We start from the raw sequence: 20724 nt of genomic DNA on the forward strand, positions 1-20724 counted from the left end.
AGCAGAGACTTAGCACTGATTTTCAGCATTAGCCAACAAACTTAGGGGAGTCATTCTCTAACGCTATCGTATGTGAAAAGGGACATTTTGCACGTGATAGCTAGCTCGGGGCGGAGTCGGCCCTGGAAGAGGAGGAGTAGGGGCGGCACCGGGGCCGACGCTGCGGACACATCGCTGGCGGCGAAAGGTAAGATTCCTTATCGCCGCCAGTTTCCTGGTGTAGTTATTCGGTGCGAAAGCCGGCAGCGATCGCACCACGGAGGTGCGATCGCTGCTGGCTATCGCAGGCCCGCCCCCCCCCCCCCCCTCCACTTCACCCCCCGCCCCCCATTACCGCTGGATTCTCTTAAGGTCTGCGACCTTAGAGAATCCAGGCCTTAGGTACCTAAAACTAGGTAATGAATTGCAATCCTAAATTTAGGACCCTAAGATGGTAACTTTTAAACAGGTGCTCGGGCGCACATGCGCGCATATTCATTGGCCTGTGCCCAGGGACATGGCCATTTTATAACATACGCACGTATATGCATGCATGTTATAAAACACTACAGCATGCACGCATGGACATGGGCACGCAATTTAAAGTAGCACAAAGGCCACGTCTACTATGTAAGTGGGGGGATTTTAATAGACCTCGTCGATGCCATTACCACTTTTCTCAGTTTGCTCCCAGCTCACTCAGGTAAGGGACAGGACTTCCAAAGCCCCCTAGTTTCATAGCCTCTCTTCTCCCCGGTTAGCCCCGACCCTTAAAATACTGATCTATTTATCTTTATTTTATTACTTACACGTCCTCCATAGCAGAAGTAAAGTTACGCAGCAGGGGACCCCAGTGAGCGCCAGTGCACATACGTGTGTATGCGCAAATTTCAAGTGTGAATCCTGGAACATCCATGCCCTGCCCATTTTTTGGTACTTTTCATTTGTGCACACAGCAGTAGATAACGTGCGTACACGGGCAGCTTTTAAAATCCGCTAGACGTGTACTGGCCCGATCTGTATGCATATTTCCCAGTTCTGATGCACGCTGGACTTTTAAAAGTCACCTTTAAGTTTAAGGTCCTTATATTTAGCTGAATGTTTAGCTGGAAACCTAGGTCCCTAAATCTGGCTGAAAATCACTGTAAATTTCGGTTCCTAAAATTTAGGGACTGAGCATTTTTTTGAAAATTGACCTCTATATCTAATGCTAATGTAGGACATTCACAACATGTTGAGCATTTACTAGACTTCGTAGATCTGTATTTTAATCTGCTACTTTCAAGTACCAACTTACTTATAAATAAGTTCTAAGTTATCTGTAAACCGATACGATGTGCAAACGGCTGTCGGTATATAAAATCTTTAAATAAATAAATAAATAAATAAATAAATAAATAAATATCTGTACATAAAATTCCATAAGTAAGCTTGGTTTCCTTTGGCAGTCATATTGGGCCTGGACCAAAAAAGATTCTTTGTAGGCTATGCTACATAAGAATTATCCAAAGAAGATGATACAAGCTTTCAGGATGACTTGTACCACTTGGTATGTGAAGAAAGGACCTAGAAAACACACGTGCAGCGTCATCTTGGATAAATCTTAGGTTGCTTCAATATAAGAATACTGCAAAAAACCCACCAACCCAAAAACTGTTTCTTTCTCAATATAATTGTCTTTATTTTTCCCTGTCCTACCATTTGCTCCTTGAATTAACCGCATGCTCCTCCTACACTTCTCTTCTGCTAGTGGATAAGAGACTCCATGAATTGGCAAATTTGGGTTCAGTATGACTTTGCTAATCCCTACTCTCCATCCTTTCTTGAATCCATGGAAAGGTCACCTTACACCAATTAATGCAAAACATTCCCAACAAACACACACTTTATCTCAGTACAATGTTTATTAATGCTTCCATATGGAACAGACATTGGGAACAATTTCTTAAGAATGTCCTATGTAGAAATAGGGATCAACAAACAAGTTGGAGGGAATACCTTTTTATTGGCCTAGCTAGCCTTTCTTCATCAGTTCACGAGGCCCTAAGAAACAGTTCAGTCAACAGTTCCTAGAAGATGTAAGCCAGTAACATAGGAGACGATACACCATCACATTTTTCATGTTATCCTTGCATGTGCCCAAGCATTCTGTGTGGTTTTACAGAAGTACATTCCACTGGGCATGACCATAATATGTAAAACACTTTCAGGTGAATTTTAAATGGGCCAAGCGCGCTGTGCGCATTTTCAAAGGGGACCAGCCATGGGCACAACCCCCGTAACGCGCGGACTTGCTGGGTCCAGAGAGAAGGGTGGTCCGGGGGCGGTCCGGGCGGGGCTGGAGGCGGACGGTACTGCGGCCAATAGGATAGGGATAGGGGGAGGTGAGGGGAAGAGGAAGGAGCTTAGGTAGGTAGGTTGGAAAGTTCCCTCCCAGTCTGGAGCAGATTGGGAGGGAACTGGGAGAAGCCCAATCTCGTCGCCACACGTACTTTAAAAAAATTACGCCCCCTCCCCCCGTGCGTGCCTCCTGCACGTGCACGCTGCCCATCGATTTTATAACATGCACGCGCTGGTGTGCGCATGTTATAAAATCGGCGCATCCATGGGCGCACGCATGCACCTTTTTAAAATCTACCCCTTTATATTTTGTATTTCTTTGCGGAGCTGGTTCTGGTTCTTAGGTATACTTTGCTGTTCTTTTCCGGTTTCAGCAAGATAATATAACATTTAGGAGCAAAAATGCATGTAAGGAGAGCAAAACTGGAGGCTAAAATGGCAAACATTTCAACAGCCACGGTGTATTTGCCTGGAGCACTTACATATGTAGGTACAAAAGTTATCCAGACTGTGGCTGATGTCAGCAGGCTGAAAGTGATGAACTTAGCCTCATTGAATTGATTCGGCAAATTACGGGCAAAAAATGCAAGTCCAAAGCACACGGATAAAAGGAAGCCAATGTACCCCAACACGAAACAGAAGGCTATCACTGATCCTACTCCACACTCCAAAATAATTGTTGAGCTTTCATTTGTTGATGTTTTCAGAGGCCAGGGTGGTGAAATGACAAGCCATGTTAAACAAATTATGACCTGAATGGATGTGCACAGGAATATTAGCATCTTTTGCTGCCGAGGGCCGAACCACTTACATATGAAGCTGTTAGGATGCTGTATTTTAAATGCTATCAGAACCACACAGGTTTTACCTAAAATACATGACAAGCAGAGGGCAAATGAAACTCCAAAGGCAGTGTGTCGCAGCATACAGGACCATGCCGTTGGCTGTCCAATGAACGTGATGGAACACAGGAAACACAGTGCGAGTGAGAATAAAATCAGAAAGCTCAGGCTGGAATTGTTGGCCTTCACAATAGGACTGTTTCTGTGAAGCACAAAAAGGCTCAGAACAGCAACTGTAAGAAAAGTCCCAAGCAAAGCCATTGTCAGTAGTGTGGTACCCATGGCCTCCTTGAAAGATATGAATTCCAGTTCCTTTGGGACGCAGTGATCTCTTGCCTTGTTTGACCAGAAGTCAGGAGGACATTTTATGCATTCTATGGAATCTGTATTGAAATATTATAATTCAGGTACATCGATAGTTTGTTAGGTTGAAAAGCTCCCAGTCATAAACAGGAGACAATTCAAAACTCTCTGCTTTCTTTTCAGATGTGTACACAACATGGCCCCTGAGTATCTCCCCCAGTTCCTGCTCTCCTGTACTCGCACAAACGAATTTCGTTCCTCCCAAATGGCCCTCCTTTCCCCTCCTCCCTCTGATTTCTGATTGGTTAACATGCACCAGGCTTCAGGCATTCAGATGCTATACCCCCAAAAGTATGGAAGAAGATACCATTGTCCCTATATCCCTTACATTCAAGAAAAGAGTTGAGGCTTGGCTATTCAGCCAAGCTATTTCTGAAATTCCACATAAAAAACTGTGACAAAGACAGCTAAGTGACTCCCTTCTATCACTTGCTTAATCTTATATGTCCCTCCTTAATATGCCTCTCTTTTGTGCTTCCTTATGCTCATTGTAAATTGAGTCACAAATGAAGGAGGAATTTAACTCTAAATTTGATTGTAATCTACATAAGAACACAAGAATTGCCATACTGGGTCAGACCAAGGGTCCATCAAGCCCAGTATCCTATTTCCAATAGTGGCCAATCCAAGTAACATGTGCCTGGCAAGTACCCAAACATTAAATAAATCTCAAGCTACTATTGCTTATTAATTAATAGCAGTTTATGGATTTTTCCTCTATGAACTTATCCAAACCTTTTTTAAACCCAGTTACACTAACTGCTGTAACCACATCCTCTGGCAATGAATTCCTGAGCTTAACTATGCGCTGAGTGAAAAAAATACACATTCCTTTGATTTGTTTTAAATGAGCTACTTGCTAACTTCACGGAGTGCCCCCTAGTCCTTCTATTATCTGAGAGTAAATAACTGATTTACATTAACTTTTTCAAGTCCTTTTATGATTTTGTAGACCTCTGTCATATCCCCCCTCACTTGTCTCTTCTCCAGACTGATCAGCCATAACTTCCTTAGCCTTATTACCTTGATACCAGCTTGGTAAAGGAATAATATCAAATGTTAATAATGTATTTATTTATTTAGCTGACATGCCTTTGAAAGTACAAACCTACATACTTGGTTAAAGAAAATAGCATGTAGAATTATTTGATTTTGTTTAGTGCATTTAAATGGGAATTTCTAATACTGCTCCTATTCTCTTACATGTGAACTATTGCATGTGTATTTTTTTTTTTTTAATATTGTCCTGCTCCCTGAAGTTATTTGTAGGTTATCAGATTAATGTGAAGCTATTGTACAACAGGATATTATAGTGCTGATTCAAAAATATATATTTCAAAATTAAATTATCCTATGTTACTTGATTTTCACTTGTTGCAATAAGCAAACCTTTATCAGATCTGCTGTGATTTACCTGAGGCAACTTGATTAATAAGCTGCTTATATTAAAAATACTTTCAGGCCGGCTCATGGCTTAATGGCAGTCATGAGTACTATCATGTGAAAGATTTAGATTTGATTCCTGGACTGGTCTGGGGATGCACAGTGGGTCTGGAGCATTCACAGCTCGTGGGGAAAGTGAGTCTCCGTCATTACTCAATGGCAACACCTAGTGGCCAGATTTAGGGTATCTATGAGCCTGGTTTCAAGGAAGCCTGAGTGTGTGGTCCCTCTGTCCCCCTCAGCCTGCTGGGCTGGGAAGGGATCTAAAACAAGACCAAACCCTCGGGAGGTTGCAAATGAAGGCTCATAGCTCTGTAGCAAAACAGAGGTCAGCTCTGAATGAAATGGCAGCCAGGAGATGCAAGAGCAAACTGTTATGCAAAAAAAAAAAAAGAAAAATAAATACTTGCAATAACCCCAATAGCCACATTTGCACTAATAACGACGTGAAGAAATGTAGCAAGGCTCAAGAGCGCTCACCTGACTGATTACTAATCTCGCCAGCGTTACATGGTATGCAGTCAAAGCAGCAAAGATGCCGACCTGGCTGGACTGCCTTTCTGGTGCCTGGAAGGCAGCTCTCACTGCACACCGAGCTGGGAATCTGCCAGAGGAAAACATTGAGATCTGCTTCAGTTGGCAGACGGGCTAGTTTAAAACTGTGAATCGGTAGAATGATTTATAATGTATACAGTCTTGACCTAACCACATTTAATTTCCATAATTTATAAATCGTAATTTAATAGCGGTTCATGGGTGTGTGTGTGTATGTGTGTTTCTGGGGGTAGCAGGAGGGGAGATAGTCAGATGTTCAAGTGCTCTATCACTGCTTTTCCTTACAGCACAAGTTTTCATTCTATGCTTGCTGGCGGCGCTGATCTATGAATCAGTTAATATGGCCTAGGCTAGGTGGTAAAAAAAACCCTGTAGATTTCCACAGAGAAGATTGCCACAGACTGCCATGGAAAGTCACAAAGTGCTGCCCCCTTTAGTGCTGTTTACTGCCAGAGGGTTGCACCTTGCAATCCATTCACTCGGGGGGGAACAAACAATAGAATCTAACATTTATATTATGAATCAGTTCTTCCACCTCATAAGTCCCATATCAGAACCTGGATAGATATCTTGTGTATGGTAGTGAGGAATTTTTGATTCTGATTTAATTTCCTGTTTATTTGTTTAAAGCACTGAAATACTGAATCAGCTTATAACGGTAACGAGACTGAACAATAGGATGCACTGATATCATATGATGAGTCAGAAATTTTAAAAGTCTAATTCGTAACACAGAAAAGTATTATTTATTCTTGTAATCAACAGAGTCAAAAAGCATTCATTATGCTTGGGATTTTGGATCAATATACATAGTTTTTTCACCAATAATACCCAGAACATAATCTTTTTTTTAAATTCTTTAACGGACCAATTTTAAATGCCCTACACGTAAAAGTCAGGGATTATATGCGAGGCCGGGCCCTGCGCGTGCTGCGAGCATTTTCTAAAGGGCTCGGCCACGTGCATATTCCCCGATACACGCAGAGGTGCCGGGGCCTAAAGAAAGGGGTGGGGTGGGGTCGGGCCGGCACAGTGCCATGAGACACAGTAAGTATTACAATAAAAAATTTGGAATAGTTAGGATAGGTTTAGGGCTTGGGGAGGAGAGGGGAAGAGGGAGGAAGGATAGGGTTAGGGTTAGGGAAGTTCCCTCCCAGTTCCTTCCTTTATTGGAGTGAACTGAGAGGGAACTGGGAAAAAACAAAATCACGTCCCTGCATGTAAAAAAAAACAAAAAAAACAACCACCCCTTCCCACACCCGGAAGAGGCCACCCCACACATGTGCGCAGTTATTAAAATCCGGCATGCATGTGCGCATGGGAATCCTATTTTATAACGTGCGCATGGGAATCCTATTTTATAACGTGCGCGGATACTAAAATCCGGCACACATGTGCGCATGGGAATCCTATTTTATATCATGTGCGCGGATACTAAAATCCGGCACACATGTGCGCATGGGAATCCTATTTTATAACGTGCGCGGATATTAAAATCCGGCACGCATGTGCGCATGGGAATCCTATTTTATATCATGTGCGCGGATACTAAAATCCGGCACACATGTGCGCATGGGAATCCTATTTTATAACGTTTGCGGATATTGAAATCCGGCACGCATGTGCGCATGGGAATCCTATTTTATATCATGTGCGCGGTTATTAAAATCCGGCATGCATGTTCGCATGAGAATCCTATTTTATAACGTGCACATGGGAATCCTATTTTATATCATGTGCGCGGATATTAAAATCCGGCACGCATGTGCGCATGGGAATCCTATTTTATAACGTGTGCGGATACTAAAATCCGGCACACATGTGCGCATGGGAATCCTATTTTATAACGTGTGTGGATACTAAAATCCGGCATGCATGTGCGCATGGGAATCCTATTTTATAACGTGCACGGATATTAATATCCGGCACGCATGTGCGCATGGGAATCCTATTTTATAACGTGCGCGGATACTAAAATCCGACACGCATGTGCACATGGGAATCCTATTTTATAACATGCGCGTGCCAATGTGCGCATATTATAAAAAAAAGCCACGTCCATGTGCGTGCGCCGTGAATTGCGCACACGTGGACATGCGCATGTTTTTAAAAAAATCTACCCCTAGGTGTTTAATGATAAGAAAAAACACTAGGGTCTAGTTTACTATAGGTTTCCCCCCCCCCCCCCTTATTCTCTATGGGAAAAGAAATGCTTAGTAAATCAGGCACATACGAGTAGATTTTAAAAGGGCTGTGCCTGAGCCCATTTAGCTGTGCGCAGATATCTGCTATTTTATAAAGTACACACGTAGGTTTAAAATACTCTTCACGCATGTACGACTGCAGGTTTACACACGTATGAATGTGAGAGAGAGAGAAAGGGGGGGGGGGGAGGGGTTAGTTTTCCCGAGGTGGGCTGGGGTTTGGTGGCTGGTGTTACAAAAACATTCAGAGTTGTTCCTTGTAAAATTGACATCATTAAAGAATGTTAGACCTTAAAATTCTCTCTCTCTCTCTCCCTCTCTCTCCAGACACCTACCAAGGAGCTGTGGCAAAGCTCCATGTGCTGGCTGAAGAAAATTAAGGGTTACATGTGTCAGTGCTAGCCCTGCTACTTTTTCTGGAAACACACACATTAACCTACGCAAGCCTTTCCCGGTTGTTTACAATTCATGTAGCTCCCGCGCAGCCCACCTATGCACGGAGGTGGCTATTTTTGCGCACGCAAGGCTTTTGAAATCTACCTCTTAAACCCGGATTTTAAAAAGCCTGGCGCGCATAAATTTCAGTGTTTATTGCTCCGCCAGGCCTGGCAAGCGCCGCGTGCATTTTCTAAAGGGCTCAGCCTCATTCGTAAACCCTGATACGTGCACAAGTGCTGGGCCCTGAAAAAGGGGTGGGCAGGGGACGTGGTCTGGGCTGGGAGGGGCAGGACGGAGGCTGGCCGGGACAGCAGCCATTAACCGCTATCCCGGGGAAGCACACGCTGGCAGTCAGCCAGCGCGCATAACTTACTTCTGCTCCAAAGGAGCAGGTAAGTTACGAAACAAAAAAACCCCAACCCTACTAATAGTTAGTATAGGGGTCGAAGAGGAGGGGGAAGGGGAAGGAAGCTTAGGCAGAGGATTAGGGAATTTCCTCCCAGTACGCTCCTTAATTGGAGCGGACTGGGAGGGACCTGGGGAAGGCCTGATTGCGTTGCGCATCATTTGCGAAAATTCTCCCCCCAGCTCATGCTGTCCGCACATGCACACACGGATTTTAAAATCCGGTGCATGTGACCACCAGATTTTCTAACATGCGTTTGCCAGCACGCACATGTTATAAAATTGGTTGGGAACCATGCGCACATGGATGTGCGCGCATCTTTAAAAATCTACCCCTTAATGTCAACATTTGAATTCATATGCTCTATCATTTGGGTCTCTCCGTGTAGTAATTGTCTGTTATAATTCTTTACCTGCAGCCAATGCAATTGGAAGAGTTTCCTGTTGGAAAAAGTGATGAAAAATAAAATTGCCTAGAAAAAGGCCCTTCTGTTGCGCACCCCGTCTGCGCTCGGTCCGCGCACGGGCCTGCTCACCTCACTAGCTCCTCTGCAAATCACGGGTTGGCCACCTCAGTGGCCAACCCGTGACTTGTCCCGCGGCTGCAGTTGCCGAGCCTTCCACTGCGCACCAGGCCTCACGCAGGAGTTTGGTGTCCTCTGTGGCGACAGCCACGCCCCTACGCACATGCACGCGGACTGCTCGATCTCTTGTAGGGCCAGGGGCGGGTCCTAGCTCTGCAGCATGCCCTGATTGAATGTACTACTTAAGGAAGCTCCTGCCTGCACTTCCTTGCCTTACAGAGTTAAAATAACCTTAGAGCCAGCAGGCAAGATTTTATGTAATGACTTTCAGGTCATAGATAAAATAAACCTGGGGAGACAGGGACAGACAGACGCTGGAACAGAAGATGCTGGAACGGAAGGACGCTGGAACAAGGCTGGAACAGAAATCTTGCCTGCTGGCTCTAAGGTTATTTTAACTCTGTAAGGTCATTAGACTGCTAGATCTTAAGAGAGAGGAAAATATCTATAGTGGTACCACCAACATTCAAGAGCAGCTTAATGGTTAGAGCAATGGCCTGAGAACCAGTGAAACCTGGGTTCATATCCTACTTTTTCCTTGTGGGCTTGGGCACGCCATTTCACCTTAGGTACAAGCTTATGTTGTAATTTCTCTAGGGTAGGGAAATACCTACTGTACATGAATTATATCTCACCTGCCAGTTTGTTTGGGAAGACGAGTAATTACATCCAAATCCAAAATGCCTCAAAAACATAAACTGGGCATAAGAAGCAAACAATTTCAGAAGAAAGACTACTCTGGAATAAGAAGTCACGATATGAGGCTCTGGGGCAGGGTTAGACTCAGAAGCAACTTCAGAAAATATTTCTTCATGGAAAGGGCGGAAGGTGCATGGAAAGACCTCTCAGTGGAGGAGGTGGAGAGAAGGAGAGTAACAGAATTCAAGAATGCCTGGAATGAATACAGAGGATCCTTGGTTGTGAAGAAGGGAAGGAAAGATCAGTTGTGGTCCATGGAATTGCACCAGGAAGGAAACTGGGCAGATTAGAACAGTCTTATGGACCTATCTGCTGTCATATTTTATGTTTCTCTCTGGTTTTGCAGTACGTGCTAGGATCTTCCTGTAGCTGCATATCTGAGAGCAGCACTGGATAGGCCCCGCTGCACAGCTGTGGTGCCATTTCTAGAATTCGTGCTGTCATCCGTTCAGGTGCTGTTTCCGGAAGTACAAATGAACCAATCAATAAGAATCTCGCTCTTTTGCTTTAAGTTCAACGAAACATTTCCAGGAAACAGCTATTAGCTAAATCTACATGACTAGGTTTGAATTATGTCTTAGCAGTATATACATTTTTTAAATAAATGCAATAAATAAATACATTCTCTAATTTAGGCTGTAATTTACAGCCTTGTTTTGAAGGAAATGGTCACCTTGTATCTGACAATTAATGTCCAAACATTCAGCCATCATGTGCTCTTATGTATGATTAAGTGGAGAAACAGAATCAGTGATAGAGAGTTTACCTTTTTCTGAGCACCACACCACACTATGCGATCTTTGTCTATTTGAAGTTTGGACTCCCCCTCTTCAGCATCATTGTATTGGCCAATGTTGACAAATAGAATGGACCCATTTGACCCTTGCTGCCAGTTTATTAGATCATAAGATGGGTAGGGGTCTCCATTCTTATCAAAGCTTACTTTCTCACCTGACCCAGCAGCAAAGTTTACATTTTTCAGGTACTGTAGAAGCTGTAGTTTTTCAGGAATAAAATGAGATGTGCATTAATTATGAGACACTCCAGCATGAATCACTAGCAGGTTTACCTTTATCAGATATCTCAGTTTCTATCTTACAAGTGGTCCGTGCAGCAGAAGATGGGCTTCCATGGACCAGATGAATGTGAAATTAGAGCAACAACTTGTGCACATGCAGTATTTATTTATGTAAAACATTTCTATTACACATTTTTCCAATAACCTTTGTTCAAGGTAAATTACAATATTAAAAATACGAACCATCGGAGCAATAAAACTTGCTTTTTAATTAAAGAGAGGTAAAGTAAAATTTTATGTGGCAGTGAAGACAGTGGAAAATGTTTACAACCTACCCAGATTCACAAAACCTCAGTGAAAAGTAATTGGAAATGAATTGTGACTTGTCATGCTTGGTGGTGGCCAGGTGCCATCTGGAGAGTCTATGGGGTCCTTGGAGGCGGGACGTTTGGGCAGCCATCATGTAAGAACTGCAAGATTTAGATTGTTACTTAGCTTTGTGGTTAGATTATGGATGCTGGGTGTGAAATGAAGAAGGGATACTGCAGAGTATAAAGGGGGCAGAAATAACTGGGCAGACTGGATGAGTCTTTGTTCACCATCATCCGTTCTGTCACAGTGTTTTCAATAGCTCATTTTTCTGCTCCAATGCCAGATAGCTAGCAGTAAGTCATTTCTTTCAAAAACGTATAGACTCGAAGAAGCCTGGGTGGATGAGTAATTATTTTGCTGGGAACCAGAAAGGCCAGGGTTGAAATCCTGCTTCTTCTTCTTCTGGCTCTTGAAGTGTGTGTCTTGGACAAGTCACTGTGAATCTGATTTACTTAGCTTAATTCACATGGAAAAAAAAAAAAAAAGTGAAAAAAGCCTTAGCAAGTCAGGCTGTTTGTATCTAATTACCTCAGGAACCCTATCCATATTGCAATTTTTTGGGTAGTGTTCTATTTCTTTTCATTTCAGCACTATGTCAGTGCTTAAATTAAAAGAATAACTCTTTGAGAGTAGAAAAAGAACTATCTCTGAGAAACTAAGGTCATTTCTCATTCAACTTTCACTCGAGGTCAAGATGCTTTCCATTTGCCTTCCAAACACGTTTGAATATATTTGTTAAAAATCTCATTTTGAATGTAGAGCATGGGTGCAGAATTATATTTCTATTCCAGTCAATTTGAGGAATTGGATTACAGAATTTAATCATTGCAAAGAGCTGTTTTCTTATGAGCCTGTATAAATGAAGATGCATAGGAGACTGACAGAGGTAAAGAACCCTTGTTGATCTCCAATACAATATAAAAAAATATATAAAAATAGAGTTAAAAAAAGACCACCCCAATGCGATGCTATCCTTTGCACAATCCTTTTTTCACATCTTAAAAAAAAACAAACAACACCACAATTTTAAAAAAATATCAGAAATGAAAAAACCAGTTCATTCCAAAAATGTGTTCAAACTGCAAGTGGCAGTTCTATTCATATGTAATCACCACTGGCTGCAAAAAAGAAAATGAACAAAACTACTTTCTCTTAAACCAAAGCCACAAAACTCATTATCCACAATACCCTCAAGACTTGCACATATTTGTCCAACAGAATCCCAAATGAAAGATCTTTATTTCATCCACTAGGGGCTTCCTCACCTATGGTAGGATATTTATTCATAGCCTTATAGTTTCATATCAGTTTGATCTCCTATACAAGACAGTTGGGGTGTTATTATTACTATTTAGTGGTTAAAAATATTATTGCTCTTTTATTTGGTCTTCTTTGGGGGAATTTAAGGCCAAATTTAAGGTTATGTACAGTAGGGCCAAAAAAGCCTGCAATTCTATTTACCTACACGATTTTAAAATTTGCAGCTTCTGGAAGGATTAAAAAAAAAAGAAAATCACATGAAAAAGTCACGTAAACAAAAGTGTCTGTAAAATGTGCTTTAGGGATTTTTCTCAAACGTCCTAAATTTCAGAGCTGGGGAGAGGTTTCATCATGCTTTTTCTTTTGCACAAAGTTTTGATTGCATGGTTTATTTTCCTGTGGTAGTCTTCCTGCCTAGGGCCTGCAGAAAATAAAATCCTTGAGTGCAAAATGTGCTATTTCAAAACTATGCAGGCAAACTGTACAGGACGTGTGCTACCTAGCATATTCATAAAGATCTGGAGAAAAGAGAACATCGAGTGAGGTAACCAAATTTGCAGATGACTCAAAATAGTTTCGCATCATTAAAACAGCAGTGGATTGTGAAGGACTGCAGAAGTTCCTTGTGAGGGTAGGAGACCGGGCTTCTAAATGGCAGATTAAATTTAATGTGGACAAGTGCAAAGTAATTCACATTGGGAAAACGAATCCCAACTACTGGAACACGATGCTGGTTTCCATGTTGGGAGTCACCACCCAGGAAAAAGACCTGGAGGTCTTTGTGGACAGTCCCTTGAAATTGTTGGCGGTGGTCAAAAAGGCCAATAAAATGTTAGAAATTATTTGGAAAGGAATAAAGAGCGAAACTGAAAAAATCAAAATGCCTTTGCACAGACCCATAGTGCGACTGCACCTTGAGTAGTGTGTGTGCAGTTCTGGTTGCCCCATCTCAAAAAAAGGCATAGCGGACATAGGAAAGGCACAGAAAAGGACCACAAAAATGCTAACGGGGATGGATAAGCTCCCTTATGGAGCAAGGCTAAACAGATTAGGGCTCCTTAACTTGGAGAAAAAACAACAGAAAGGGGATATGATTGAGATTGATAAAATCATGAGTAAGGAGGAACAGGTAAATAGGAAACATTTCTTTACTCTTTAAAACAATACTAGGACTAGGGGATTTTCCATGACATTAGCAGATTTAAGACAAAGAAATCATAGGAAGTATTTTTTTCAGTCCCTGCACAATCAAGCTATTGAATCTGTTGCCAGAAGATGTGGTCAAGGCAACTAATACAGTGGGGGTTCAAAGGAGAATTGGGCAAGTTCCTGAAGGAAAAGTCCATAAACAGTTATTAGCTAGGGAGACTTGGAAAAGCCAGCACTTAGCCCTGAGAGTGAAATAGATCAGCTATTTGATATCTGCCAGCAACTTGTGACCCGGACTGGCTACTGTCTGAGACAAGATGCTGGGCTTGAAGAACCTCGGTCTGACCCTGCATGGCACTTCTTATATTCTTTTTGCAGGCTTTTTGCACGTTTTGGCCCAATATGAAAATCTGGAGCTTATACAATTATCAGACATTTTCTTTATGGAGGCTCCATAGCACTTCCCAGCCAAGAGATAGTAAAAGATTTCTAAAACAAAAAAAATATATCTGCTTTGTAGTATGAGACAAAAAAAAAAAGAATAGCAGTGCCAAGTGAAAGTAATCATTATTTAATTTGGGCTTTAATTATTTAAATCCACAGATGTTAGTGCACCTACCTGCCAAGGCTCCACATTTGAGAGGTTTGAGTACGATCCAAATCTATTTTCATAGGTCTGCATATTGTGTAGTGCATGAGCAACTGCGTAGACAGCCTTGTATACATTATAAGAAATTCTCAGTTGTTTCACATCAAAATATATATTGTCACTGACAGCTAGAGTTTCATGTCCAGTGCAAGCTGGTTTTTTGACCGCCATCAAATTGGAGGCATTTTCAAAAGAGCATTGGAACAATTCTTCCCAAAATTCGGTAATGAAAGGGTTGCTCTTTTCTTGCATTGAATGAATATCACAAAGAAATTGTTCCAGTCCGCTGATGTCTGCTTTGTGAATTGCAAATCCTATTGTTCCTCCAAAGAATTCAAAGCCTTCTGGAATGGAAAAACTAGTGGATGTAGCCCAAGCTTCGCTGGCTATCCATTGTATTCTGCTCAGATTTTGGAATATTACTTCCTTCATCAAAATATTTACATATTGTTCCACAGCAAACACCAGAACTACTTGCACTTTATATTTCCTTATTGTTTCTACTATCTGGGCAACCTTCCTTTGAGCTTGAACATTGGGAATGGTTTCACGGAAAGCTACACAAATGCCCAGTCTGGAAATTTCATCATGAAATACACTGATTCCGTTTTGACCATAAGCATCGTCTCCAGCAATGGTTCCAATCCATGACCACTGAAAATATTTTACCAGCTGAGCTAAGGCTCGAGCTTGAAATAAATCACTTGGGACAGTGCGAAGAAAGGTCGGATACTCATGCTTACTACTCAAGCATGCACAGGAGGAAAAATAGCTCACCTGTAGGTATAAATTACACAATGATAACACTGGGGAACAATTTTTAACATAATTCCTAGACTTAAATAGGCATGCTGATTTCAAAACTGCAGTTAGTTTTCTTCTATCACGTCACGTTTTTTCTCTACAGCCTATCTTGGGCCTGGATTTATCAAAATGCACTAAATATCACATGTGATAGGAAAAGGGGTGTGTTTTAAGGTAATAGGAGAGAGAGAGAGCGAGAAAGAGAGATTAACTGACTGACTGACTAGCTATAAGGCCCTCATACTAGGTAGGTATTTATACCTCTATAGGAGGCCCCATAGTTACTCGAGGTGAGGTTTAGGGATTAGTGTAGGGGTTAGGGACCACTTTGACATTCAGAGTGTGACGTACGAACAGAACAGTGCACTCTTGTGAAGATTTGATGACCTTCGGAGTGATTTGGGTGATTGCACAAATCTCACCCAAAGATGAGATTTGTGCAATGTTCTCTCAACCTAGCTTGATGTTACCCAGGTAGAGAGTCCATCAAGCTAGGTTGTATGTTTGGTAGCAGAACTTTACTACTTGTACACAATTTGACTTACAGTAACAATATATAGCCTTTGAATAAAATAACTAAATAAACAGTATAGTCAGGTAATTTTTCTTTTATTTCCTTTGTATGTACATTTTGTATGATGTTTGGGACAAAGGGAGGGTATCCTGTACCTTAAAAAGTTGATGTGATAGAGAAGGGGTCACTTTTGGATTCAGATGTCAAACATTAGTAAAAAATAAGTGTCAGATGTAACTCAACGAAAATTGTGTTCCCCAGGTGCATTTTGAAAGAGATGCACGTACATAAAATGGCACATGCATGTGCAAGTAGCATTTATTCGCAATGGGGTTGTTTTATAAACCTCAAACGTGTGCACAAGTACTGATGCATGAATATCTTTGATGGCATAAAAAATAAGGGGTGGATTTGGGGGCAGATCAGGGACATTCCGGGGCAAGGCATAAGTTGTGATTTTATATCCTACGAACACAGTTTGCATGGGGCTCTCACCTGTGCATATTTATTTTTGATATTTATCAGGTATAAGTCTGAATAAAACTATAGCCAAATATGGACTGGGCGAGAGGTCTGTATAAACTGGGGGAAGTGCAGGCTAATGAACCAGAGGGGGGGAGGGGGGTGTTTTGATGACCTAGAGATAAACTGGGCAAACTGGTGGGCTAATTGATAAAACTAGTCATTTCCGTCAGGTGTGCATGTTATAAAATGAGCTCACTTGCGCATGTAAAAGTTGATAATTCTTAACGAAAATGTGTGAATAGCAGTTGCTCGTGTAAATGCTTAAAATTAGAAGCACATGGATAAGCACACGGCATATTTTATGTAATACGCGTCCAATTGCGCAGATGATATAAGATCCTTGCATATGTGGCCACACACCCACATAGGTGCACATACGGGTACCTGCTCACTCATTTAAAAGTACTGTTATAGGCTTTTAAGGAATGGGTTAAAACATATACTGAATGTGTTTGTAAAAATACTTACAATGTCGCATAAGCAAATAAAGTATTTATTTAAAAACTTTTTCTATACCGTCATTAAGTGATATACCATCACAATGGTTTACAGAAAGGCACATATAGAAATTTGGGAATTGTATATGTTAATACTATCTATAAGAAGTGCCAATAAAGTCCGGTAACATAGTTTCATAATAAGGACTATGAATGTTATAAATCTTGTCCTTTTCCTGCATGTATCAGTATTAATTACATGTATAACTCTATTGGATTGTATATTTTTATGTTAAAGGTGAAATAAAATAATAAAATCGCACATCTTGAGCTAAGTGCTGTGTGCTGATGCTCTGCTGCCTGCTTTCATTATTCCACTGTTCTCCGTTCTCTTTGTCGAATGCTTGTTTAAAAAGCCAGGTTTTTAAACTCTTTTTGAAAAGTTTGAAATCTCTCTGTGTCTAATTTTCTAGGGGCATGGTGTTCCATAGTATCGGTCCGGCTAAGGACAATGCCCATTCTCTGACTTGGGTCAGTCTTGCTGTTTTGACAGAAGGGATGGTTAGGAGGGCTTTGTTAGCGGATCTCAGGTTTCTATGTGGGACATAGACACGGAAAGCTACACAAAGAAAATGTATATTCTTCATAGAATGATAAGAAGGTGCTATTTTTTAAAAAAAGCAGGGGGGAATAAGAATAACCATGGAAGGAAAGAGGAGGAAGGATCTCCCACCCTGGTTGTGTCTTTACTAGGGCATTCCTCCCCCCCCCCCCCCCCCCATTTTGTGCCTATGGAAGAAAAGCTTAGTAAACGAGACCCTAAATCAGTAAGAAATCCTTAAACTCTGTTACTTCACAATCCTTCATGTGAATTCTAAGACCTATAACTCAACTTTGTTAGAAGCCTCATAATTCACTCACTAGAACAATGTTACCCTGGATATTGATTATCTGCTCCATTTTAAGCCATCTATATTGATTTTATGTCAAAATGGTCCATAAGATGGGAAATATGAAATCATCATTCATAGGAATCCTTGTCAAATTAGTGTCTCATAATGGCTAAACAGAATGGAAGAAGATTGCTTTCATATGGGAAGAGAATGCAAAGACCTGGGTTCGTTCAATGGAAAAAATGATGTTAAGGTGATATATGTCTACATTACGTATTTGTTTCAATATTTAACCTGTCATTTGAAGATCGCTCATTGTGTCTAAAGTAATTAATAAAACTCTATATAGATTTTTGCAAGAGACTGGTCATGAAAACTGTAGTACCAAAGGAAAAAGATGACCTTGGTTAAGGATTAAATTTACTTTAAAATCTAAAGAAATTGCTTTTATAATATTGGTGATACATGGTATCCTATTGCACTTAATTGAAATATTTTCCGTAGTTTTTTTTTTTAAGCAAGGGATAAACACATTCTGATCTGTAAAATATCCTTGCATACAGGGACATATTATAAGACGAAACAAGTGTCTATGATAGGTGTCAGTGACTCCTGGCATGAGGGTCAAGCCCTCTGTCAGCATTCTACTTCTCTCTGTCAGCATGCCACTCCCCCCAAACGCGGCCATGGTGAGCAATTTAGAACCTGACAGACTGGATGTGCTCATCTTGTGATGCACAAGACTACCACGATCAGCCCTTGAGTTTTGAAACTGCTTGGAATACCAAAGTTTTGGGAGGTGGCACCATGCTGGGAGGGAAGCAGGTATGTGGGCAGGTGGGTACAGCTGGCTCTTGTGTGTGAGGAGGGTCTACCTGTCCAAATCAGTGGCTGACCCATAGTCTTGGACATCTAGAAGACTGAATTTAATGGAGAAACATGTTTATTTAGTCTATAAAATAATGGGCAAGGTGTGTGAAAAAGATACATCAAATGCAAACATGATCCTACCATTGGAATTGTGAAAATCCCCATTAGTCTTGCTACAACAATGGATTGAGTTGACCCGGAGTCTCCAATCAGCACCGGAACCAAAGGAAGGCAATTACAGTTAGAAGCCCCAGCCCCTGCTCCCCAGATGAGTGATAGTGCAGCCTTTAGTGACTGGAAATGGGTACCACAGGAATCATATATTTTATAACCCAGTGACACATTTGGAAGAAGTTCCTTGTCTCTGTTGATTTCCTGAATGGCAAAAATCATTGTCTGCACCCATCTAAATATTCGAAAGCTAAAACTGAAAGAAAAAATAAGAAAGATGTTTATTGTGCAGCCATTATCTTTTATGTAGTCAACGCAACCTTTTTTCCAAATGTACAAAAATGGCTGATATACTAGGGTGCACTGAATTTCATACGCTACTTGCAATTATTTGCATGGTTTTTTTTTTTTTTTTTTTTTACAAGGATCAACATGCCAACGAGCCTGATACAAAAATATCTTGCATACTTTTTCTACAGCAATCCTTGCAAAACAAATAACTACACCTCATAGAGGTGAAATTATTTTCAATGAGGTGTAGCTATTTTTTTTTACACAATCAAATTTGCAAAGTCAATAACAAGTGTACTTTTTCTCTGCATTAATAGGGAATGAGCTGCTTTGCATAATTTTGCATTGCAGCACCGCATTAACTATAAATTTAAATACAATTCTACAAGCATAAAAGTGAGCATGAAATTTTACTTTTTGGGAAGGCAAAAAAACTTAGGAAAGTCTGCTTGGCACGCTAAAAGGGGAAATAGTGCATGCAATAGCAAATTTTATTTAATTTATAAATTTATAACTTGCTTGATCAACAAATTTCAAGGTGCTTTACAGATTCAACATATATAACAAAAAACATACCAAAAAACAAATGAATGCACACTATTTTTCATTTCTCTGAGTGAAGCAGACTTTGCAAAATTCATCTCCCTTTAGTACATTGGCATTCTAGACAGCTAACATAGGGGATCATTTATCAAAGTGCTATATGGCATTTTTGCATGCGTTAAGGCATGCAAAAAATGCCATTAATGCATGCGAAAGCACCATAAGGTTTGGCGCGATGCAAATGAGAAAAAGGGGAGGGAATTGCAAATTGTAACTACATCTGCATAAAGTCATGTGATAGTTTTTCACCTCTCTCTCTCTCTCTCCTAAACATAGTTACAAAATTCCTTATGGATGATGAAGTTAATAACTGCAAATGAGAGAAAAGTGTGAATAATGCAAAATTATTCAGAAAATACAAGACGGCTTTTATGTTCTTTAAATGCTCTACCTGGACTAGACAAGTATCCAGTGAATGCAGAAGAAAATCTACAGACCCCACACCCTTTTCTGGAAGAGCAACCAAAATGATGCGGGGTCTGTATTGAAGGACATGAGGAGAGGCTGAAGGATCTGAATATCAACACCCTGGAAGAGAGGAGGTGCAGGAGAGATATAATACAGACCTTCAGATACTTGAAAGGTTTCAATGATGCATGAACCTTTTCTGTTGGAAAGGAAACAATAGAACTAGGGCTCACAAAAAGAACTCCAGGGGGGATGACTCAGATCCAATGTCAGGAAATATTTCTTCATGGAGAAGGGTGGTGGATGTCTGGAATTCACTTCCAGAGAAGGTGATGAGGATGCAAATTCAAGAGGGCATGGGATAAACACTGTACATGGAGCGGCAGTTACTACCCTTAATCAGAAGACATGGGAATTACTACCATTAACTGATTAGCCTTGATGCTTTTGGTGCATTTGTGATATCACTCTCTGCTTAGATGGTTGGGGGGGTCATTGGATTCAGACGACAGCCAACATTGGGGCCCAACTTTTACGGTCCGGGATACTGATACGCAGACATCAAGGGAAAAAGCACGGGACTGCTTCTACAGCCAAGACCAAAAGCAAAAAATGTTCAGGCAAATTATCTGATTGTAAACATTACTAGCCTTAACATCAGGGTTGGGGGTAACCAGCACAGAGTGGCAGTTACTACCAGATGAAACTTGCTGGGCAGACTGGATAGACCATTTGGTCTTTTTTTGCCATTGTTACTATGTTATAAATATTGGAGCTATACAAGCTGAGAAGGATAATGTGCAGAACTGCCAGCCTAAAGGAGTCATTTAAATAAATCTATTATATAGAGATTCAAAATTTCTCTGTTAGCAAAAGCTTCCATGGAAAGGTTCACTTGTATTTTTCTT

At 41.0% G+C, this 20724-nt stretch overlaps 1 protein-coding gene across 1 annotated transcript in view; it reads right to left on the reverse strand.

The window, feature by feature from the left end:
• Nucleotides 1-2621: 2621 nt before the first annotated feature.
• Nucleotides 2622-20724, reverse strand: part of LOC115099594 (extracellular calcium-sensing receptor-like) — a 36478-nt gene continuing 18375 nt past the window's right edge. The window contains exons 3-7 of the mRNA XM_029617329.1: nucleotides 18485-18770; nucleotides 14271-15077; nucleotides 10619-10846; nucleotides 5448-5571; nucleotides 2622-3544 (exon numbers count right to left, since the gene is read on the reverse strand). Of these exons, the coding sequence (XP_029473189.1) occupies nucleotides 2622-3544; nucleotides 5448-5571; nucleotides 10619-10846; nucleotides 14271-15077; nucleotides 18485-18770 (2368 nt within the window). The remainder of the gene's footprint in view (nucleotides 3545-5447; nucleotides 5572-10618; nucleotides 10847-14270; nucleotides 15078-18484; nucleotides 18771-20724) is intronic.

Source organism: Rhinatrema bivittatum, chromosome 9 (genome assembly GCF_901001135.1).
Source record: "Rhinatrema bivittatum chromosome 9, aRhiBiv1.1, whole genome shotgun sequence".
Lineage (NCBI taxonomy): Eukaryota > Metazoa > Chordata > Amphibia > Gymnophiona > Rhinatrematidae > Rhinatrema > Rhinatrema bivittatum.